This window comes from Crinia signifera, chromosome 3, assembly GCF_055691185.1.
Source record: "Crinia signifera chromosome 3, ASM5569118v1, whole genome shotgun sequence".
NCBI classification, from domain to species: Eukaryota; Metazoa; Chordata; class Amphibia; order Anura; family Myobatrachidae; genus Crinia; species Crinia signifera.
Genome location: NC_139219.1, coordinates 320,472,985 through 320,498,118, shown reverse-complemented (window position 1 = coordinate 320,498,118; position 25,134 = coordinate 320,472,985). Strand labels below are relative to the sequence as shown.

Here is a 25,134-nt window from a genome sequence, read left to right as displayed (position 1 = left end):
ATTGAATGATGTTGAGTGCACATGCACATCTACGTTTGCTCTGAGGTAACCTTTGATGTGCATCGGCATTCTGCAGGAAGTGGGCGATGTCAGCTGGTAATGTCAGCTGCTCGCCCCCGGTGCCCATGTCACCGTCGATTTCTATGGGAACGCCCATGAAACGCTGGGTTTTCCCATTGTTGTGACTATCCGCTTCGGCCCACACCCCCCAGCAACAGCCTTGGGTGCGTGCACCCAGCAAACAATTTGTTCGCCATGGCCGCACACACACCCGGTGTACTGCATGCACAGAAATGCGGCTGCACACTCGCATATGCAAAATATGGGTCCCCATGCCAACGTACGGTCCAATAACACCCCTTGTGCATTAGTTATAGGAATGATTTATTCAGTGTAATCTTTTAGGTTTAATAGGAATTATGCAGAAAATTACATGGTTTTTTTTTTACAGGTGCTAAAAACTATGAAAGACATTTACAAGATTCCCCACGCCTGTCACAAATTACTGTATGAGGTGACCTAGACCTGGGGTAGCAAACCCTAGCCCTCGAGAGCTACCAACAGTTCACATTTTCCAGACAACCTAGCTGCTGCACAGCTGCACTCATTAATCACTGACATATTTTAAAAGATACAAAGAAGGAGCTAATTAGCTCACTTGTGATTCTGTGAGGAGAACTGCAAAACATGCACTGTTGGTAGCTCTCGAGGACTAGGGTTGGCTACCCCAGACCTAGACCAAAGACAAAGTACATTTACTAAGCTCCCGTACCTGTGCCTGTGCTGAGTTGCACGGGTCTGTTTTCAATAGAAAATTTCCTGTAATTTACTAAGCTTCCATATTCTCTGGATTTTCCCCAATGGTGGAGTGATTCGTGTTTGGGTGATCCGGTTCTAGTTTAAAAAAAATGCAGGGTAACATTTGCGCAGGGTTCCTCTGCATTTAAAAAACCATCACCAGGCTCTTGGGCCAGTCCTGGTTCCAAAAATATGGGGGAGGGGGGTGGGGGGGTGGGGTGGTGTGTAGGGACCCTCTGTATTTTTGCACCCAGCACCAGACTCCACTAGTCAGTAAGGTAATGCCACAGCCGTGGGACACGTTTCTGCCAGTGCCTGCGGCCGCGGCATTTACCCCCGAAATAGTCAAGCTGGTACTTGGAGAATCACAAGTAATAGCATGTGGGGCATTAGAGGGCTCACTGGTACCTGTGGTTCCACCTGTAAAACAGATATAACAATAAAGACAGAACACGCAAACCGTCAAAGCAATTTGTGCCCTATATTTTACAACAAGCAACGACTCAAGGAGCCTGGGGATGGTTCTGCTTAAGAGGGGTAGCAAACATTTTTGGTACTCTTTACCTAGAAGGGTGCCCACGATTTTGATCGTGGGCATCGTTATTAAAAAGAAATCGCGTCGGACGCATCGCATGCGACCAAAAAATCGCATGTGATGCGACCGACGCGATGCCCGCGATTTCCCATAGGCAACAATGTTAAATGTCCCAATTGACCCGATTTTCCTGTTCAATATCTCAATTGACCCGATTTTCCATAGGAAACAATGTTAAATGGCCCACAGAGGCCAAATAGGCACCCTGAAGTGTGAAATGGCCCCCACAATTGTTAACGCCACCCCACAATCAACGTGAACCCGAAGCGTGGCGAGCGCAGCCATACCCCCACTATCCACGTCGGCGTGGAGTTGAGAATAGAAAGTGTGGCGAGCGCAGCGAGCCTCGCGAGGGGACGCGGACAGCTGTGAAGCCCGCGAGGCGACGCATATACCTGTGAAGGTGTCCGCGTCCCCTCGCGGGGCTCGCTGCGCTCGCCACGCTTCGTGCTCGGTGGCTTGCTGCGCTCGCCACACTTTCTATTCTCAACTCCACGCCGACGTGGATAGTGGGGGTATGAAAAGGTCGTAGGACGCGTACCGCCGCCCCGCGCGGGCTCGCTGCGCTCGCCACGCTTCGGGTTCATGTTGATCGTGGGGTGGCGTTAACAATTGTGGGGGCCAGTTCACACTTCAGGGTGCCTATTTGGCCTCTGTGGGCCATTTAACATTGTTTCCTATGGAAAATCGGGTCAATTGAGACATTGAACAGAAAAATCGGGTCAATTGGGACATTTAACATTGTTCCCTATGGGAAATCGCGGCCATCGCATCGGTCGCATCGCATGCGATTTTTTAGTGCATGCGATGCCCGCGATGGGCGCCCTTCTAGGTAAAGAGTATCACATTTTTATTTTCATTTTACCCTCAGACTTCTAGTTGAAAAGTATGCATAAAGGAATGCTGGTAAATTCTGGTGTTGTAGAGGTGCTTCGTTTGGCCGATGGTCTATTGATTCGTACATGTGTGTTCTGCTGGGATTTTCATTTGTATTTGACCAAACTGGTCCGGTTTTCCCGTTGGTAACTTTCCGAGATGCCGTCTTTGAGAATGAATGAACATGAACGATAGTAAATTTACCCCCAGTGTGTCATATTTTGCACACATGTGTGTTACAGCCGCGGTGTGGCGCATATCTCATGCGGCATAGGGGGAGTGGTTAGTCCCACTGCTGGCGTCAGGTCCACATCAGTCACATACGGGGGTTTCCGAAATGTAAACTTCTGTAGCAGACTTGTAATAAACAGGAACAGCTCCATTCTTGCCAGATTTTCCCCAGCGCAGACCCTGCGACCTGTCGTTCAGCCGAGAAAAGAGAAGAACGGTGTCACAATAAAGAACTTAAAATGTTACTAAACGGATAAAGATAATGATTATAAATGCAGTACAATGTATGTATCCATATGTACTGTAACTATTTGGTTTAGGTAAATGTGCTACTGTACACAGAAACATTTATCTGTGTACTTGTATTAAAGGAAGCCGCATAGAAGTGTTGAAGTGTAAAGTGTGATTAAATAAATATTAATATGACTTCTTGGAGATACTGTATACATATAAACAGTAGAAAACAGAAGAGCAATCGTCTAACTTCTAACCTTCTCCAAAAGGATGGCCATCATCATACAACAGTGAGTTAGCCAAATCACCACCTCCAACACCAGCTTAATGTCTAGCCTGGACAGCCCTCGCAGAGCTCCCTGTCTGCATGTCTCCCATTGCTTTCTGTTCATCTAAAAAGGACTATTCCATGTACTCTGTAACAATTGTAGTCAGCCCTAATTCCCATAAGTCCTGTCTTGCACCCAATATCAGTGGCATAACTATTAAGCCACAGACACCGCGGTGGCTTGGGGGAGCCAGACTGACTGTCAGAATCCCACCTGTCAGTCATCCGGCACCCCTGCATTCTGCAGGAGACTCCCTGACATAGTAGCAATCTCCCTCTCTCCCTCATTAGTCTAGCAATCTACCTCATGTCACCTAGCCCACATTACACTGTTACATTATAGTTACCTCCCCTCCTGCATTCTGCAGGAGACTCCCTGACATAGTAGAAATCCCCCTCTCTCCCTCATTAGTCTAGCAATCTCCCTCATGTCACCCAGCCCACATTACACTGTTAGTTTATAGTTACCTCCCCTCCTGCATTCTGCAGGAGACTCCCTGACATAGTAGCAATCTCCCTCTCTCCCTCATTAGTCTAGCAATCTCCCTCATGTCACCTAGCCCACATTACACTGTTACATCATAGTTACCTCCCCTCCTGCATTCTGCAGGAGACTCCCTGAAATAACAGCAATCTCCCTCTCTCCCTCATTAGTCTAGCAATCTCCCTCATGTCACCTAGCCCACATTACACTGTTACATCATAGGTACCTCCCCTCCTGCATTCTGCAGGAGACTCCCTGACAGAGCAGCAATCTCCCTCTCTCCCTCATTAGTCTAGCAACCCCCTCATGTCACCTAGCCCACATTACACTGTTACATCATAGTTACCTCCCCTCCTGCATTCTGCAGGAGTCTCCCTAACATAGCAGCAATCTCCCTCTCTCCCTCATTAGTCTAGCAATCTCCCTCATGTCACCTAGGCCACATTACACTGTTACATCATAGTTGTCTCCCCTCCTGCATTCTGCAGGAGACTCCCTGACATAGCAGCAATCTCCCTCTCTCCCTCATTAGTCTAGCAATCTCCCTCATGTCACCTAGCCCACATTACACTGTAACATCATAGTTACCTCCCCTCCTGCATTCTGCAGGAGACTCCCTGACATAGCAGCAATCTCCCTCTCTCCCTCATTAGTCTAGCAATCTCCCTCATGTCACCTAGCCCACATTACACTGTTACATCATAGTTACCTCCCCTCCTGCATTCTGCAGGAGTCTCCCTAACATAGCAGCAATCTCCCTCTCTCCCTCATTAGTCTAGCAATCTCCCTCATGTCACCTAGCCCACATTACACTGTTACATCATAGTTGTCTCCCCTCCTGCATTCTGCAGGAGACTCCCTGACATAGCAGCAATCTCCCTCTCTCCCTCATTAGTCTAGCAATCTCCCTCATGTCACCTAGCCCACATTACACTGTTACATCATAGTTACCTCCCCTCCTGCATTCTGCAGGAGACTCCCTGACAGAGCAGCAATCTCCCTCTCTCCCTCATTAGTCTAGCAATCTCCCTCATGTCCCCTATTTTGTATAACACTTCAATTCGCATCCAGACATTTTCCCATTATAAAGTACACAACTATAAACGTTACCAAAAATTCCAAAACAAAATGGTACTTGTGAGTTATCTGGACGCCCGATTTCAAAATCGGGTCGGATCGGGCACATCGCATCGCATCGCATGCGACCATCGGATGCGATGCGATGCGATGACCCGATTTTTCCATAGGAATCAATGTTAAAATGGACTGAGTCCATTTTAACATGGAATTCAATGGGAAAAAGGGGTCCTTTTCATACCCCTACTATCCAAGTGGGCATGGAGTTGGATATAAACCTGTGGCGAGCGTAGCGAGCCACCGAGCCCGAAGCGTGGCGAGCGTAGCGAGCCCCGCGAGGGGACACGGAATACCGTCCCCTCGCGGGGCTCGCTTCGCTCGCCACGCTTCGGGCTCGGTGGCTCGCTACGCTCGCCACAGGTTTATATCCAACTCCATGCCCACTTGGATAGTAGGGGTATGAAAAGGACCCCTTTTTCCATAGGAATCATTTTAACATTGATTCCTATGGAAAAATCGGGTCATCGCATCCGATGGTCGCATGCGATGCGATATCGCATCGCATCGCATCTGATTGTATGCCTTAACTTAAGGCATACAATCAAAAAATCGGGCGTCCAGATAACTCACAAGTACCAACAAAATAGACCAGGTTCAGACTGGCGAGTTTGGCAGAACCATGCACAGATCAGTGAGATCAGTGAGATCTGTGCTTGGTTCTGTCCAAAAAAATGTGTCAAAGTGAAAAAAAAAAAAAAAAAAAAAAGCGGCGTGGGGTCCCCCCTCCTGAGCATAACCAGCCCTGGGCTCATTGCCCGGCGAACGACCGCCCCCCCCCCGCCCCCTCAAAGTGCGAATGGATGTTTTGCATAAACATCCATTCGCATGGCTCGGGTAACCGCCCACATCTTTCGATGGTCACCGACCATCGAATGATGTTTAGCGTGCACGCATGTATAATCCGGTGATGTCAACTACCCGCCCCCCACACCCGCATCACTGCCTCATTACCATGAGAACGCCCAGCGTTCTCATGGGAACGCCCATGGAATGCTGGGCGTTCCCATATGGTAATGGGGCAGCCCGGCGCCCCCCGCCCATCTCCGCCCCCCCCCCACGGCGCCATGGGTGCGTGTACCCGGCGAACCGAAAGGTCGACGTGGGTGCACGCACCATACGCCTGCACATGCGCAGATACCCACCTGCACATGCACAGACGTGCGACATCGGTCCTGCGTGCGAATGCACGCAGTACCGATGAGATCTGAATGAGGCCCCTGGTTTCAAAAATACAGGGGACAAACTGTGTAGGGGTCCCCCGTATTTAAGAAACCAGGACCAGGCTCTTGGTCAAGTCCCAGCATGGAGGGTATTAATGTACCCACTGGGTCTCGTAATTCACCTGTAAAAAAATGTAAAGAAAAACACAGACACCTAGGAAGGTAAAACTTTATAACATCCATTTGACACCAAGATTTCTCACTCACACTCACTTACCTGCTCCATCCAGCGATGTCGTCTCTTCCGCTGCTCACTTGCTTCTGACAGCCGCTACACTGTACCAGAGAGGGAGTCCCAGTGACCCTATTACATCGCTCCCAAGATGTCCTGTTTTTGGACCTCTCCCTTTCTCTCTTTATACATCCTCTTTAGGTGATCTCATCCGCTCATGCAACTTCCAGTAACACCTCTATGCTGATGATACTGAAATCTACCTTTCATCTCCTGATCTCTCTCCTTTTCTCCTCTTTCATGTTTCCAACTGTCGCATCACCATCTTTTCTTGGATACCCCTGTGCCTTCTTAAAATTAGCTTGTATAAAGCTCTATAGACACTGTGAATAAGGGTCACTGCTGTGGCATAATGTAAAAAAAGGGGTACTACTGTGTGGCAAGATGTGAATAAAGGGCACTATGTTGTGGCATAATGTGAATAAAGGGCTGTACTTTATAGCATAACTTGAATAAGGGGGCACTACTGTGGTACAATGTGAATAAGGGATACTACTGTGTGGCATAAAATGAATAAAGGGCACCACTTTGGCATACCATGAATAAGGGGCAATGCTATGGCATAATGTTAATATGAGTCACTACTAGGTGGCATAATGTTGATATACTGTATGGCACTGCTTTTGTGGCATAACTTGAATTGTGGACACTACTCTATGGACCTTTTGTTTGTGGTGACATATATCCGATTTCAATCTTGCTGCATGTTGACCTTTTTAGGTGAACTTAGACCCTGTCAACCTAATTTCAGTTGACCCCATGATCCACACACGTGTGAGACATACCTGCAGAAAATGGCATGAAGGCCTCTCTCTTCAGAAAATTCCCATTTGAGTCAAGGAAATGTTGGGGATCAAACAGGTCAGGTTTCGCAAACTGAGTCTTGTCTTTCAGAACAGAAGTAAGAAGGGGAATTATGTAAGTACCCTGTAACACAATGAACAAATTGCAAACATTCATTATTCCATTATGGGAAAACTAGCAGACGCCCCGCCCCTCTGCCCGCCCCTCTGCATCCACGTCATGGCCTCATTCGCTGGGCATCTCCATATGCTTATGGGGCCGCCCAACGCCCTACTCCACCCCCCCCTGCTGTCCTGGGTGCGTGCACTCGATGAAGAGTCTATTCGCTGTGGGTGCACGTACCCTGCTTATGCGCAGAACAAAAAACATTGGCCCCCTGCTGCGAACGGACCAGAATAAGGTCCTACGTGCATTCATAGTAACTGGGATTAGCACTTACTTTTGGCAGAAAATATCCCATGAAGTTTACATCCTTAGTAGTCTGATGGGGGAGATTCATAGGCAGTATGTTAGCAAACCTCTGTATCTCGTGTATCACAGCGTTGGTATACGGCATTTGTTGGCGATGGTCATATTTTGGCGGCAAAGTTCCAATCACTCTGTCAATTTCCTTGTGTACCTTATCTGCGGACATAGAAAACATCTACTATGAATAAGTAGGACACACAGCCTTCCGGGGATCAACTAAGCCTAGTTCTGCCAACCAACGGTACCGTATATACTGCTATTCAGCGGAAGCTTCCCAACCTACTGTGGCTCCTCCGTGCCATGTGACTAAGGGGTAAACTTAGACACTTTAGTACATTTTCTCCTAAGAGTGATGGCCTCCTTGATTCCAGTGCTTTGGTTGTACAGGATCTCAAAAATATTCCATCTGGTAGATTATAGAGCTTCAGCTCTGTATCTATCTATCTATCTATCTATCTATCTATCTATCTATCTATCTATCTATATATAAGGCTAACTACTCCTCACTTCCAAGAGGTGAAGTGTCTCCACTGACCACTCAATGGACCAAATTGCTCATTTGTGTGCTAAAAGAGGTCATGACTCGAAGGGAAAAAGTGATTTGTAATATATACACAGTATTTTGGTCACTTAATAAGAATGTTTTTTCTTTCTCTTTATCTGTGGTATATATTGTCGGGAATGTGTAACCATCGAGCCAGAATAACTATACGAGACTACTAGGAGAATTGAGTAGATAATGTGGTATATAATTAATCTGGAATGAAAGAGTGTTGTAAAGTAGACCGTTAAATGTTTTTGTAATAACTGCTTAAATATGTGAAAAAAAAAATGTTTGATATAAATAAAGACTAAAAAAACAAAAAAAAAAAGAGGTCATAACAGAAACTGAAAGCATTTTTGGCAGGAACACTGATCTGTTTCACTCTGACCCAAAGAGTGATTGACTGACATCTTGTGAGACATCTGGGTCAGCGGTAAGTGGCCACTATTGCCACACCCAGGTGCCTCCAATTTTTTTTATTTTTTTTTGTTTCATTGTTCATTTTAATTCCCTGTCATTTTTATGAGCGCCATCTATTGTATTTTTTGTCCACCTTTTATTAAAATACAGTTTACATTAAGTGGACTTTTTCTTCCATCCATGCTCCACGCCTCCATCATTGAGGGAGTATATCATATGTCCACCTAGAGAATCTCACTCGTAAAGATACCTTGATGAGAGGACCACAGGATTTGGCTGTGTGAGTATGGTACGCACCTTATGCATTTGTTGAAGGTCAGTCTAATTCAGGTACTATACACTTGGTATTTCACGCGGTGTTTGCTAGGATTTTTCAAAAGAAACCCTTAAAGGCACGGTACCTCTTTTTCTCCTTGTAAGTAGGGTACGCTCCCTTCATCTTTCAACATAATCCCATCTCCATCACTTCATCTTTCAACATAATCCCATCTCCATCATTAAGTAATTCCATCTCCTATGTTTGATTTTACTACACTCCCATACCTTTGGCCTGAGAACCATCATTAGAGGGACCAACCGTAACAGAAGTCCAAATATACCAGTATGAGTATCACGGCAAATTGCTGTGTGAGTATGGTATACATACAATCACTTAAGACTAGGATTTGGAAAATTACCACCTGTACCAACATGGTGACCACTAAAGATACCTTTATGCACACGTTCCCCTTGCCCTCTGTGGGAGTCAGGGTACGCCTTCCTGGTCTCTATCCTTCAAATCATCTTTGATAATTTCTCTTACACATTGTATTTTCCATTTCATTTCATATGATCGGATTCAACAAATACAATCTTGTATGAGGAATATGCTATTAAATCCGGAAACTGAATTCAGCGCCATCCACCACTGCTTCCTGTACATCTTCAAGATGAACTTACTGAGTTTCAAAGCCCTATATGACCAAGGCAGAAGGTACCTGAAGCAGCTTCTGATTCCATACTGTCCCACCAGAGTACTGTGATCTGTAGATGAAGGACTTTTAGACGTACCTAGGTTTTCCCGTAATTCATCTGGGGGTGGAGCTTTTAGCCATGTGGCTCCAACTCTACAGAACTCACTTCCCCGCTCAGTTCGAGAGGCCCCTACTCTAGAATGCTTCAAAAACAGTCTCAAGACTTTCCTGTTTACTCAAGCATTTCCTTCATTCCCTTAACTATTGTCTATGAAAAGCTTTTCTGTCCTTCACTGTTTCTGGACTGTATTATATTCATTCTATCTGTTAAGTGCGTTGTGCCCCATTGGAGAAAGAGCGCTATATAAATCCAATTATTATTATTATTATTATTATTATTATTATTATTATTATTATTATAATAATTAAGACATATGGGGTGAGTTTTGCAAAAAAAAAAAAATTTTGGCTGGGCTGCTTTAAGGCATTACACTGTAACACTTATTTTAGCCCTTTATAGCACTCCTAACTTAGGGCCTTATTTTGATTCACTCTTTCTGACAAAATCCTTCTTAGATGGACAAAACCATGTGCACTGCAGGGGGGCAGATGTAAAATGTGCAGAGATAATTAGATTTGGGTGAGTTATTTTGTTTCTGTGAAGGAAAAATACTGGCTGCTTTATTTTTACACTGCAATATAGATCTCACTTTGAAGTAAAACCCCACCCAAATCTAATTATATCTGCACAAGTTACATCTGCCTCACCTGCAGTGCACATGGTTTTGCCCATCTAAGAAGGATTTTGTCAGAAAGAGTGAACTAAAATAAAGCCCTTAGTATTCGCTTTAACTTGTCTAAAACGCTTTAACACTTCTCACAAGAGTGCTGCCTTGCTGGTGGTTTGGTTGAAATGGTTCGGGGGACACGATGAGGAGGTTGGCTTTGCGGGTGGATGCACCTGTTAACCACGCTTCCCATTTGCTGTTACTGTTGGGTCCAACATGCCCAGCGCTGCAACAGTCTCCCCACTGGCCTTCTACACTACCAGCTCGCTCCTCTTCATTCTGTCCTCAGCTCTGCAGGCAGACTTGTCTTCCTCTCCCGCCGCTCCACTTCTGCCACGCCCCTTCATAAAAGTCTGCACTTGCTCCCATTCCCCCGCAGAAGCCACTGCAAACTCCTCACCCTCTTGTACATGCCCTCTCTAATCGCCACTGCTCCCTACAACTCCAGCCTCATCTCCCTACACTCTTTCTCCCACCTTCTCTGGTCTGCCAATGACGGTCATCTCTCCTCAACCCTGGTCACTGCATCCCATGCGCGTATCCAAGAATCTGCCTGTACTACCCCCTTCACTGGACCAAGCTCCCTTGCTTTATTATCTCGCCGACCTTCCAAAGCTTCAAATAGGCACTGAAAACCCACCTGTTCATCAAAGCGTAACCTTCCACATAACCTAGTACCGAGGCCGCCCGCTCTCCCTATCTGCCACCTCATGTCTTGGCCATCTCTGCCATTATCACCTCCTACCATCAGGCCTCCTTGCCTGCACTTCTGTCTCTTCCTTAGTCTAGATTGTAAGCTCCTTGTCTCTCAACCACTTGTGGTGCCTTCTAAGTATGATGTAATAATGGCGACTGTACTGCATGACAATTGGGACAATTGGGAGGTACAGTATGCTTGTATGTGTACATGTTCTACAGTACCTTGGACGTCTGTATATTTTGTCATGAGAAGAAGAGCCCAGCGGATGGTACTTGCTGTCGTCTCCATTCCAGCAGAGAACATATTTCGCACAAGACTCAGAAGGTTTTTATTATGGAAATAAGAATGTTGGTCGTCTTTCTCCTGCATGTGTCAGTACAGACAGGTGACAGCAATACAACAGTAACAACAATCTGTAGCATCACACTATAGAAAAATAAGCCAAAACTTATGAACAGTATATATATATATATATATATATATATATATATATATATATCGTTTAGTTTACAACACTTATGTCGACAGTCATTAGGTGGACACCACTAGGTCGACATGCAACAAGGTCGGCATGGGTCAAGGTCGACAGGGGTCAAGGTCGACAGGGGTCTAGGTCGACAGGGGTCTAGGTCGACAGGTCATTAGGTCGACACAAGCAAAATGTCGACATGTGCAAGGTCGACATGAGCAAGGTCGACAGTCAAAAGGCCGACATGGGTTTTTTCACTGTTTTTTTTTTAACCTAAATTTTTACCACTATTTTATTCTCCCGCCACGCCCTATTGGATGGTAGGGCATGAAATACCGCCAGTTGCCACATGTCGGTTTCAAAATCAGTGAAAAACCCCATGTCGACCTTTTGACTGACGACCTAGCCCATGTCGACCTTTTGCCTGTGTCAACATAATGACCTGTCGACCTTGACCCCTGTCGACCTTAACCCCTGTCGACCTTTTTACATGTCGACCTAATGACTGTCGACCTAAGTGTTGTTGACCAAACAACCGTATCCCTTTCAGGGATAATATTGTATATATACAAAATAAAATATACAACTTAAATCGCCTGTGATTAATATGCTGTGAATCATAACAAATTATTGTAAATCACAGCACTAATCGCTCAATTAATATGCGATTTCCTTCGCCCCTGATGAAGTCATTGTGACGACGAAACGCGTTGGGACTAATACATACGCTTGATTGAAGTGCTTTGAAAGACGCATACAGCGCTGTATTAAGTTGTATATTTTATTTTGTATATATACACCATATTATCCTGAAGGATATTTTTTATCAAATACATTTTTCACTACAATTAGTACTATTCACCAGTAATTGCATGATCTAGCCAAAGAGCACTATCATCAGTTGGGAAGTTGGCGGGGGCTTGGGAGTTCCTGGGAAATTCCAGGAGAATAGACCTATGTTGACCTAAGGGAATATGTGCACCACACACCTGGCACCCATTAGAGATGCGCCAGTGGGTTAAAAGTTCTATAAATTCAATCTGTAGAAGGTTAGAGGCCACGCGGCTCCTTGTACTTATGCCGACTAGGTGCTCACCTCTTGTTGTCGATAAAACTCCTCTTATCATCCGCATCCAGCTCTTTCAGATAGCTGACAAAGGTTTTTGTGATAAACTCATTTATTTCCGCTAAATTGGTCATAATTGTCTTGTGGCTCCCGGGAAAGAAGCTCATTACACCGGGAAACATGTTGTACATCTGGAAACATAAGAGGATACAGATAAAATAAATATTTTTAGAACCGCGACCTCCTGATAGACTACGGCAAGAATGATGAGGTTCCCGACTATAATACCGCTTTTTCCACCAAAATCACGGGTCACGCATGGGATTTTTGACCCCGGATTTTGGTGGATCTCCTTCCCATGTCTTCGTTTCCACTGCCCTGTTTTCCCGGATTTTTCCCAGGTTGATCCTTTTTCAGCGGAAAACGGAAAGTCAGGGTAACGGGGGGTGTCGCCAGGGGCAGCAGGCGGCGGGTTTGCGGTGGGAGGTCAGCATCGGAGGTCAGCAGTGGGAGGTCAGCATCGGAGGTCAGCAGTGGGAGGTCAGTGTCGTGGGTCAGCAGTTGGAGGTCTGCTCTTAGGTCGATGGAAAAGGGGTATTAGTGGTCACTTATTATAGAATTGTTGTACCAGTGTACCGAGCAATTCCCATTGCACAATAAATGTTACTGATAAACCATGAGAGGGGTATGCAGAAATAGCCAATCATAGAAGAGTTCCACTGCAGTCAATCAGGCCCCTATTTTGGGGTTCCTGGAGTCCTGCTGTATCCTAGATTACAGTATGGATTTCTGCAGGACAGAATACAGAAAGATACTCGACTGTGCATTTAGAATCAAAATAAAGGGGAAACAAATGGAACTTGGGCAGGTACAGGTACTGCATGTCCTCATTAGTTGTCCATACGTCATGTGGCGCAAGGCGATGTTTCAAGAGGGGCAGCGTAACATTAAATATCTCTGAAAACAGCATTCCAAAGAAATTCATATATTCTGGCCCTGATACATTTTGTAATAAATAGTCCCCATAGTATCTATTCCCTTCATTGGGATGTGCTGCTGAACATTCCCACATTCAGTGACACCTCTGCACTAGACGCAACTTGCAGGCTGGCGCACGCCGCCAGAGCGGCAGTTGGGGTACTACAGTGGGAAGGGGGTAGGGGAAGCTGAGAGAGGCCTGGACCCAGGTCATTTGTAGAAACCCAACCAACATCTCTTTGCTGGGAGGTACCAAAAAGTGAGCAGTCTCATAGACCTTGCAGTTGTTAGAATACTTGACTAAAGTGCAATAGTGTATTCCATACTTAATATCCATTAAATAACATAAAAGAAAGTACCGCTGTCATAGGTGCTGCAGCATATCTAATGTTATCACTTATCAGATTCAAGAGACGTAAAAAGGTGGGGTCATCAAACTCCATGCGATGGCCAAGCACAATCGCCACAATCACGTTTCCAACCGCAGCATTCACAGATATGGCGTTATCAAACGGTTTCCCTGAGAATCGGCAACAAAAACGGGTTACAATAATGAACAACTGCATTTTTCTAGTAATCCAAAATTGAATAAATTCATTTCCCTCAAAATTCAACACATATTAACCCATAATGGAAAGAAAAGTTTTTGGGAGATTTTTGCTAATTTATTAAAAAGAAAAAATCTAAGAATTCACATGTACTGTACATAAGTACAGTATTCACACCTTTTGCCATGAAGCTCAAAATTGAGCTGAGGTGCATCCTATTTCCAATGACCTTGAGATGTTCCCATGGCTTAATTGGAGTCCTCCTGTGGTAAATTCAGTTGACTGGACATGATTTGGAAAGGCACACACCTGTCTATATAAAGTCCCACACTTGAGGAAGAAGAAGTTCGGAACCACCAGCAGGACTCTTTCTAGAGCTGGCCAGACATCTAAACTAAGCGATTGGGGAAGAAGGGCACTAGTCAGGGACGTGACCAAGAACCCGATGGTCACTCTATTAGATCTTTGTGGAGAGAGAGAAGTACCTTCCAGAAGGACAACCATCTCTGCAGCAATCCACCAATTTTGCCTGTATGGTAGAGTGGCCAGATGGAAGCCACTCCTTGAGAAAAGCACATGGCAGCCCGCCTGGAGTTTGACAAAATGCACCTAAAATACTCTGACCATGAGAAACAAAATTCTCTGGTCTGCTAAGACAAAGAATGAACTCTTTGGTGTGAATGCCAGGTATCATATTTTGTGGAAACCAGGCACCGCTCATCACCGGGCCAATACCATCCCTATAGTGAAGCATGGTGGTGGCAGCATCATGCTGTGTGGATGATTCTCAGCGGCAGGACCTGGGAGACTAGTCAGGATAGTGGGAAAGATGAATGCAGCAATGTACAGAGAAATAATGGATCAAAACCTTCTCCAGAGCACTGTTGACCTCAGACTAGGGCAACGGTTCATCTTTCAGCAGGACAACGACCCTAAGGACACAGCCAAGATATCAAAGGAGTGGGTTCAGGACAACTCTGCCAGAGCACAGACTTGAATCCAATCTCTGGAGAGATCTGAAAATGGCTGTGCACTGACGCTTCCAATCCAACCTGTTTGAGCTTGTGAGGTGCTGCAAAGAGGAATGGGCAAAACTGCCCAAAAATAGGTGTGCCAAGCTTGTGGCATCATATTCAAAAAGACTAGAGGCTGAAATTGCTGCAAAATGTGCATCAACATTGAGTATTGAGCAAAGGCTGTGAATACAAAATATTCCAAAAAAACATAATCTTCAAAATGTACTGGGTTTTTTTTTTTTGCTAAAAACCCACTGGGTACATCTGTAACTAGCACTACTGGGGAAATGATATGTAACTGGCACTAAATATGTTCAAGAAAATGATTGATTGGCATTCAAATGTGGTGTCTGAGATTGTACACAAACTTTGTTTCATGCACAAATAAAAAATATTTGTTTTTATTTCATGTGTTTGATGTGTTTATACAACATAAATGCAAGATACCTCATTGAAATCGAAAAATATTCCGAAATACAGAATAATCCGTTATCAAAAATGTTTCTGGTCCCCAGCATTTAGGGATAGGAAATACTCAACTTGTACTTATGTACATTGACTTCTTAGCACCGAAAAGTGTAGCACTGTGAATACTTTCCGGATGCACTGTATACATACAGTGTATACACTGTGTGTGTATATATATATATATATATATATATATATATATATATATATATATATATATATAGAGCGCGCTTAGTGATACTGTATCCACCACCTTTTTTACACAAGTCAATGGCAGACCAGTAATTGTTAAAATGTATTAAAACTTAATATCAGACATGGATTTCATTGTTCAATTATTCCAGGATGGAATAGTACCCGACGCGTTTTGTCATAAATGACTTCATCAGGGGGATAGATTCCAAACCCTTGATTATGGGTTTTTGGTATGATCTGTGGTTGGAGTATCCACTTAGGGGTAATCCTTGTGCATGGAAAAACCCTTATTTTCAACAGGATAAACGAAAACCACCAATTTAAGGTATAGGAAAAAATAGATTTCCCAACAGATAATGGGTAATGGCCTGAATGGGCATAATCTAGGTTATTAAAATCACTATAAAATAATAATCAAAACATACAGTACACTCATAATGCACTGTGAGTATTGCCCTATATATAGAATTTGTACCTTTATATAACTGAAACCTTTGAACCAGATGATCACATTCCTCCAGAATTCTGTCCTCTATCGTGCACTTCCCCATGCCAAAGTCACGTAAGGTTGTGATAGTAAATCTTCTCATGGCTTTCCAGTTATCTCCATGGGACATGATTAGACCTAGAATTTAGAAAACGATATGTGTTGTTGTTGTTGTGATTACACCTGTGTATGTATTACATGACTGATCATGCACATGTGCAACTGTTTGTCAGGGTTGCCTACCCTCCAGGATTGGCCAGTAGGGTCCCCATCCAGACCCCCTGGAAAGGTAAACAAGGTGGGCTTGGAGACTTGGAGACTTTGAAAGTTGGCAAGTATGCAGTAGATGCTCATAGGAAAACACAGGGAGGGATTAGCCGGTGTGCGAAGTCTAATGCTGGGCAGCACCTGCTCAAATGCCTCCCTAGCTGTTCCCGACCCTTGTGTGTGGCTCTGCATAGGCGGCACCATCACACCCGCGCCGCTGCTGTCCGCTTGCTCCCGGCGCCTACCCCGTCCCCAACTGCCCTGCTCTGGCCGCACTGCAAGCCCATGTAAGTAAATGGGAGGGGCGGCTGGTATGTGTGTGTGTGTGTGTGGGGGAGGGGGCTAGTCTCAGGGTCCCAAAAATCCCAGGATTGAGCATTTTTCAATCCCGAATCCCAGGTTTTAATCATCATGATCTCCAGTGGCGTAACTATGCCTCCGCAGCCCCCGCCGTGGCGGGGAGGCGCAGAGTAAATATGGGCGCTGGGGGGGCTGCGGTGCTATAGTTACCCGCTGCGCTGCTGCCCGGCCGCATCTGCGGTCACTGTCCCGTCACTCGCTCCCGGCGCCGGCTCCTGCTGATAATGAAAACTGACACTTAGAAAATGGCTGCCCCCGTATTGCAGACAGTTTTGGCAGCCATTTTCTAAGAGTCACTTTTCATTATCAGCCGGCGCCGGGAGACTGGACGGGACAGTGACCGCAGATGCGGCTCTGTCAGGTATGGGCATGGGGAGGGGTGGCGAGGGGAGGGAGAGAGAGAGAGGGGGAGGGGGGCGCCGAAAAAGTTTGGCGGGGGGGGGGGGGCGCAAAATATATAGTTACGCCACTGATGATCTCTATACTGTACCATTGTAGCATTCTGTAGCAAATCTTACCCTTTCCATGATCAAGCATTTCAAATAATGGGACATACGCCCTTTCCCCAAACTCTTCGGCGTGATTCACCAGCGCGTTCTTCACTGTCTCATAACCAGTCAGTACCACCATTCTTGTCATGCCCATTTGTATGGTGAACACGGAGCCATACGTCTTTGAAAGCTAAAAACAACCAAGGTTATAGATTTCAACGCATCTTAAGAAGAAGAAAAATGGGTACTTGTTTCCTAGCACGGCCACCACGATTTCTATCGTGGTGGTCGTGTCGGAAAAAATTGTGTCGGTCGCATACCAAAACGCACACGACGCGACCGACGCGATGTACCCGATTTCTCCATAGGCTTCAATGTTAAATTATTTTAACATTGAAGCCTATGTAGAAATCGGGTCCATCGTGTCCATAGGCTTCAATGTTAAATTTTTTTAACATTGAAACTGAGTCCATTTAACATAGTAAAAAATGGTCAAAGGGCCAATATGGGCCATTTCTCATTGGGTATGGCCCCGTCATGTGTGTAAAAAATAATGGCCCCCCATTGTGGCCGCCACCCGCACGATTAACGCGAACCCGAAGCGTGGCGAGCGCAGCGAGCCCGCGAGGGGCGGCGGTGCACGTCCTCCGACCTTTTCATTCCCCTACTATCCACGTCGGCGTGGAGTTGAGAATAGATTAGTGTGGCGAGCGCAGCGAGCCACCGAGCCCGAAGCGTGGCGAGCGCAGCGAGCCCTGCGAGGGGACGCTGATACCTTCACAGATCCCTGTGTCCCCTCGCGGGCTTCACAGGTATCAGCGTCCCCTCGCGGGGCTCGACTCAACTCCACGCCGACGTGGATAGTAGGGGAATGAAAAGGTCGGAGTTAAGGCACACGATGCCCGCGATTGTGGCCGTGATAAGAAACAAGTACCGAAAAATGTATATTAAAATATTTAATTTCTATCATATTCCAGGGTCACCTTAGTCTCTCCCCCCCCCCCCTCACCGGTTCGCTGCTCTGTCTTGCCTACCTCTGTATATATTTACCCCTGGAATCCCGACCGCCATGATACTAAACGGTAAATAACAAGGGTGGGTTAGCATTAAGCCAGGGATTGGGCAAGTGGTTAAGTTAAGGCACTAGTGGGTGGCAGGGCCGGGGCCACCACTAGGCAAATCTAGGCATTTGCCTAGGGCGCCAGCCACTGGAGGGCAGCACTTCGCCCCTCGTTTTACCGCCGCCGCTCGCCACGCTTCGGGTTCACGTTGATCGTGGGGTGGCGTTAACAATTGTGGGGGCCATTTCACACTTCAGGGTGGGTATTTGGCCTCTGTGGGCCATTTAACATTGTTTCCTATGGAAAAATCGGGTCAATTTAGGCATTGAACAGTAAAATCGGGTCAATTGAGAAATTTAACATTGATCCCTATGGGAAATTGCGGGCATCGCGTCGGTCGCATCGCACCCGATTTTTAGTGCATTCAATGGCCGCGATGGCCGCGATGGGCGCCGTGCTAGGTAAAGAGTTCCAAGATTTCTTACCAAATCTCTCACTTTCTGAATTTCTCATTCTATTAAATTGCTCCCACAAGGACTGCACACATCTCTACTAATTAGGGGGCGTCCAAGAGGTTCTGAAAGGGTCTCTGACATTCTTACCTTGAAGTGGAGATTTACATTTTTTTGTAGACCTGCTCTGGGTATGCGAGGAAAAGATGCAGTAATTACTATAGATATCACTGCACCTGATTTTCCAGCTGGTGGTTGTATAGGGAACACTTGCAGCTGAAGGAAATACCCCATGCTGCAAGTTACATACTGAGGATCAGTATACTTACCCTCCCACTAAACTTTCCTCCCTGCATCCAAACCATAACCCCCCCCCCACAGCCTGACCCTTATTCCACCCACCAGGGCCGGTGCAAGGCACCGGAGCGCCCCAGGCGATCAAAATCGTGGGCGCCGTGCTAGGTAACGAGTACCGAAATCTCCAGAGCCCGAAGCGTGGCGAGCATACGTGGAAAACAATCCTGAAGCGTGGCGAGCATACGCGGAAAACAATCCTGAAGCGTGGCGAGCATACGCGGAAAACAATCCTGAAGCGTGGCGAGCATACGTGGAAAACAATCCTGAAGCGTGGCGAGCATACGCGGAAAACAATCCTGAAGCGTGGCGAGCATACGCGGAAAACAATCCTGAAGCGTGGTGAGCGCACACAGATTATTTGACGTGTATTCCGCATCCCCTCGCGGGGCTCACTGCACTCGCTACGCTCGCTACACTTCGGGATCGGTTTCCGCATCCCCTCGTGTTGCTCGCTGCGCTCGCCACACTTTATAAAATCAACGGTACTCTTTACTTAGAAGGGCGCCCATCTCGGCCATCTCGGGCATTGAATGCACTAAAAAATCAGGTGCGATGCGACAGACGAGATGCCCGAGATTTCCCATAGGGAACAATGTTAAATGTCTCAATTGACCCGATTTTCCTGTTAAATGCCTCAATTGACCCAATTTTTCCATAGGAAACAATGTTAAATGGGCCACAGAGGCCAAATAGGCACCCTGAAGTGAATAATGGCCACCCGAATTGTTAACGCCACCCCACGATCAACGTCAACCCGAAGCGTGGCGAGCGCAGCGAGCCCGCGAGGGGCGGCGGTACGCGTCCTACGACCTTTTCATACCCCCACTATCCACGTCGGCGTGGAGTTGAGAATAGAAAGTGTGGCGAGCGCAGCGAGCCACCGAGCCCGAAGCGTGGCGAGCGCAGCGAGCCCCGCGAGGGGACGCGGATACCTTCACAGGTATCCGCGTCCCCTTGCGGGCTTCACAGCTGTCACGCTTCGGGCTCGCCACGCTTCGGGCTCGGTGGCTCGCTGCGCTCGCCACACTTTCTATTCTCAACTCCACGCCGACGTGGATAGTGGGGGTATGAAAAGGTCGTAGGACGCGTACCGCCGCCCCTCACGGGCTCGCTGCGCTCGCCACGCATCGGGTTGACGTTGATCGTGGGGTGGCGTTAACAATTCGGGTGGCCATTATACACTTCAGGGTGCCTATTTGGCCTCTGTGGCCCATTTAACATTGTTTCCTATGGAAAAATCGGGTCAATTGAGGCATTGAACAGGAAAATTGGGTCAATTGAGACATTTAACATTGTTCCCTATGGGAAATCTCGGGCATCTCGTCGGTTGATCGCACCCGATTTTTTAGTGCATTCAATGCCCGAGATGCCCGAGATTTTTTACTAACGATGCCCACGATCAAAATCGTGGGCGCCCTTCTAAGTAAAGAGTACCAAATCAACTCCATGACTACATGGATAGTGGGGGTAGGAACAGGTCGGGAGGACGTGCACCGCGTCCGCTCGCCACGCTTCAGACTGACTTGGATAGTGGGGGTGTGCAAGGATGGAATAGCATGCAAATCAGCAGGAAATCGGCTGAAAATCGTCCGCGAATTGGCCGATAAATCGCATCGCGGATCGAATCGGCCGCAAATCGGCCGATTAATCGTATACAATATCGTATGTGATTTCGATGAAATCGGGTGCTGTGATAATACACAAGTACCCTCTTTTCCATCTGTCACTTAATTACCCCCCTCCCCTCCACCCATTAGGCAATGTATTGAGAGACGAGTTAATAATCACAGAGCTTAGGAACTAGTTTATCCTATGGATCGCTTTTCAGTATAAATTATTATTATATATGAATGATGCACTATTTTTTATCATTGCTTCTTTTATTGTGGCAATTCCATCTTGCACCTCTTTTTTACCATTATGTTTTTTTATTTTGGGGGGGTCTTATTGGGTGTTAAACTGATAAGAACAGTTACGCTTGTTCTGTTGGAACCTCATAGCACAACTCAGTGCTGCCCGAGTCGTCCACTGATCCTCGGCTGGTTGTAAACACGATCAAGCCAGATAGGAGGCTTATCGGGTGTTAAACTGATGCTTTTTTATACCTAGTTTTTCAATCTGCCGGTGCAGTGCCACTCTTAGGTGAGCCACGTGTTTGTGCCGCACACTTGTGTGGCTTAGCATAGTTATCCAGCTACAGTACCTCGTGAAAACCTTTTGCCCTAAAAACAATATTGTCAGCTGTAAAGTGGTCAAAATTGTCTGGAAAGGGCTGGAAATTAATTTTATTGAGGTTAATATTTCTCCAGGGACAAAAAAAAATTCAAAAAATTACGCAATTTGGGCGTTTTTTGACCATTTAAAAAAAAAATCCAAAGCCAAATCCAAAGCCTTTCACCACTGTTTGACAAAGCCAAATCCAAATCCCGTTGACGAATCTCATCTCTAGTGTGTTCAGACCTGTTCGCAGCCTAGCAATCATCCCTTTAATTCCAGACATATAATTACACAGGTTCTGTGGCTGATTAAAACCAGGTGAAATGGCGTCTTGAAGTCAGCCAGCCAGCCAGCCACAGAACCTGTGTAATTAATAAGTGTCCAGAATTAAGGGATGAGGTGGTAACCCTACAATCAGGTTTGTATCATTGAACGCATTCACAACCAATAAATGCAAAGAGTTCCCCTTTCATTACAAAGTAACCAATACCTATCTCTAATTCTCCTTGGTGGTTCCACTTGATCTATGGCTTTAACCTTCAGGTCCTCCAAGTTTCCTTTGGGGCAGGATTTGCATGTTCACATGTATGGCACTTACAGTACTTGTGCCACAATTAAATAAACTTTTGCCTTTTCGACTCTGTATAGTGCAGGTGAGGCGATTATGATGCAGTCATGATGCCACGCCCCCGGTCAGCCCTCCTTGTCATTGACCACGCCCCCATGTGCCTACTACGCCGCCCCATCTCAGTGAAAGGGCCAACAAAGTAGGGATGCATACAGTATATATTGCCAGACTGGGGAATGCAGGGCCCCACCAGTGGAATGCAGGGCCCCACCAAAGGAATGCAGTAGGGCCCATGTGTGGGAGCTTGGCCAACCTTGCCTAATCATGACAGAATGCATGGTTAATAAATAAATATGAATATATAATAATACTGCTAGTGTAGGCATGATAGATGTATATTATTATTATTATTATTTATTTATATGGTGCCACAAGGGTTCTGCAGTGCCTGACAATACATCAATAACATACGGTAACATACAGTATTAGATTGCGAGTACCGATGCGCAGAACCATTTCTGCGCATGTCTGTATGCAGGAAGCGTGTGAACGCGGCAAGAAGTCCGGTCGCTGAGCGCTCGCTCCTGGCCTTCCGAGCAGGGGGTGGAGAGGGGCGTTGCGGCCTGATCAGGGTCATATGCACACGCCCTGTGTTTCATGGGCGTTCCCATGAAAACAGAGGGCGTGCCTATAGAAATGCGGTCGTGACGTGCGTGCGAGGGGCGGACAGCTAACTTAACCAGATGTCAGCTGCCCGCCCATATCCCTGCTTTTCTTCAGACATATGTACGAATGTTCTAGACCACTCATTTCCACATCATTCGATGGTCTGCGACGATCAAATGATGGGGGAGGGTTCCCACAGGCGTGCGAATGGAGGTTCACAGAAAACTGTACACTGTACTATATGTGCATGTGCCTGCATGTGGGGGAATGTCTCTCCCAGGCGCAACCACTATTGGGTGCTTACAGCTGATACATTTGCACAATTTGCTAGTTTTAGGGATGAGTTTGGGGCACGGCCTTGGGTTGGTGCGGCTGGGTTGCCTCGGGGAGTCACACCATAACATTTATTTAGCAATATTAGTTTTTTCACTAACATTATACGTTCTAGCACCTGGAACACTTTTTTAACCCCTAGCTTTTGCTTCATCTTATTAACTCACTGAGGGACAGATGTATCAAACTTCAAAAAGTGATAAAACGGCCAGCCAATCAGCTTCTAACTGTAATGTTACAGGCTGGGCTTGAAAAATGACAGTTAGGAGCTGGTTGGCTGCTTATTTACCACTCTCCACTTTACCACTTTTTGAAGCTTGATACATCTGGCCCTAATACTTTAGTTTTTCACTAGTGTGTTGCCCTGGGGTCGCTGGCTTTTGATGGCTTTATGGGGTTCCACGTCCCTAGATTCAAACTTAGTATTAGGTACCTACCAGAGAGACGAGATCACCTTGATGCTGGTTGGTGGACTAGTATATCTCGGCCAATAAATATACCAATAACCTTGATTTTTTGCTCAAAACGAGATAGCAGAGATTATTATTATTGTGGAGTGTGCATCAAAACGGTATTTTTCTTTATTTGTAGAACTACAAGTCCCAGCGTGATGGCGGCTCTTGATGTGTGCTTGATGTGGGAAAGATTTCTTTCCCCAGATGTTTACAATTAGGCCTGATTCTGATTTGGGAATAAAGAGCCTAATTCAGCAGGGATCGCTAATCAGAAAATTCTTAATTCCGTTTGATTATTGAACAACCGGGAGCGCACAGCGTTTGCACTGCAGGTGCAGTTCGATTGGCAAGCAGCTGGCGTTTATGGGTGGAAACATGCCGCTTTCTGGGTGTGTTTGTGAAAATGCAGGCGTATCCAGGAGATTTTAGGTGGGTCTCTGACGTCAGGGATGGCCACTTCCAGCCGGGTTATTTAGCAGATTATTGGAAGCCCTTGACTGGCGCAGTTGGAACAAAAACTGTTCCATGGTTCAGTTTTTACAAAGGGATCTGCAAATGCATAAGATCTTGATCACGGGCAACAGCTTTTTTTTCTAACTAGCAATACACGATGAATTAGGCCCAAAGTAAGAAAGAACAAGTACTGTAACTTTGCACCTGGAGGCAGGGCAGCCGAGAGGAAAGCTGGGCCCTGATAAAATTTTGTGGGCGTGGTCTAAGTGTGGGAGGTGTGGGCACCTCCTGCACTTAGGCCGCGCCCCAAAATGTTTAGAAAAGGGGTAAGAAAACTCTAAAAACTGTAATATCAGCAGCAGCACACACATACAGCATGTGCTGTGCTGACAGCAGGCACAGCATGACCTCTCACGCTGTCAGTGAGACAGTCATGCTGAGCCTACCGTCATCACAGCACATGTTGTAGAAGTGTGTGCTGCTGTTGCTACCTGGGAGGGACAGAGGGGGAATGGAGGGGTCGGACCAGGGCCTGGACCAGCGGGGCCCCTCCAGCAAGCCTGGGTCCGGGTAGTTAGTACCCGCCCCCCCCCCCCCTCTCGGCTGCCCTGCCTGGAGACACCAAGCTGCTATACATGTGGAGCAAATACAAATATGTTTTGCACGCAGGGTAAATACAGTCTGCATTTGCATGAAGCCCATGGGAAGGGTCGGACCAGGGCCCCCGCTGGGCCCCTCCAGCAAGCCTGGGTAATTAGTACCCCTCCCCCTCTCGGTGGCCACAATAACAGCCCCCCCTCGGCTTTAGAGTGTTTTTTCACCCCCCCCCCCCCGCTAAACATTTTGGCAGTGTGGTCTAATCACAGGATGTGGCCACGCCTCCCATAATTAGGCCACGCCCTCAAATGTTCACGGGCCTGGCATACCTCTCAGCTGCCCTGTCTGAACATGGCCACTTGTGCCAGTGCCACTGCGGAACACCCGCATACTGTATATTACAGCCTATAAATCTCAGTACAGTACAGGAGATGCGAATGCCCCATTCTCCAACAGGAGGTTACTATGGGCTGTCTGATATTACACAGTGTAGAACAGAATAGGCCTCACTGACACCCTGTACACCCCCTTACCTCCATCAATGTCAGATACGGTTTCTTCAGATTAATGATATGCAGGTTCCCGATGATAGGCAGAGGCCTGGGCCCTGGGGGAAAGTTCTGCGGTGTCGTTTTCCAGTCATGTAGCACAGAGATTCCATATAGAAGCAATGCTAGAACCGCGGCCCACACAGCAGCAGACAGGAATTCCATTCCGCAGGCTCAGGGGCTGTTTGCTGATGACTGATCTTTGGACAAAATGTTCCAGGTAGCCTCACTGAGAGGGAATCAGGTTATGCAGCACCTATAGAACACGCA

At 46.5% G+C, this 25,134-nt stretch overlaps 1 protein-coding gene across 1 annotated transcript; it reads right to left on the bottom strand.

The window, feature by feature from the left end:
* Positions 1 to 2,219: 2,219 nt before the first annotated feature.
* LOC146064837 (cytochrome P450 2K1-like) lies at positions 2,220 to 25,096 on the bottom strand. Its single transcript, XM_083178750.1, has 10 exons — positions 24,850 to 25,096; positions 17,185 to 17,347; positions 16,028 to 16,177; positions 13,685 to 13,845; positions 12,378 to 12,538; positions 11,677 to 11,683; positions 11,034 to 11,175; positions 7,379 to 7,563; positions 6,921 to 7,062; positions 2,220 to 2,687 (listed from the first exon to the last, which is right to left on the bottom strand). The coding sequence occupies exons 1-10, from the start codon at positions 25,027 to 25,029 to the stop codon at positions 2,506 to 2,508; spliced, it is 1,473 nt and encodes a 490-aa protein (XP_083034876.1). The 5' UTR covers positions 25,030 to 25,096; the 3' UTR covers positions 2,220 to 2,505.
* Positions 25,097 to 25,134: the final 38 nt, after the last annotated feature.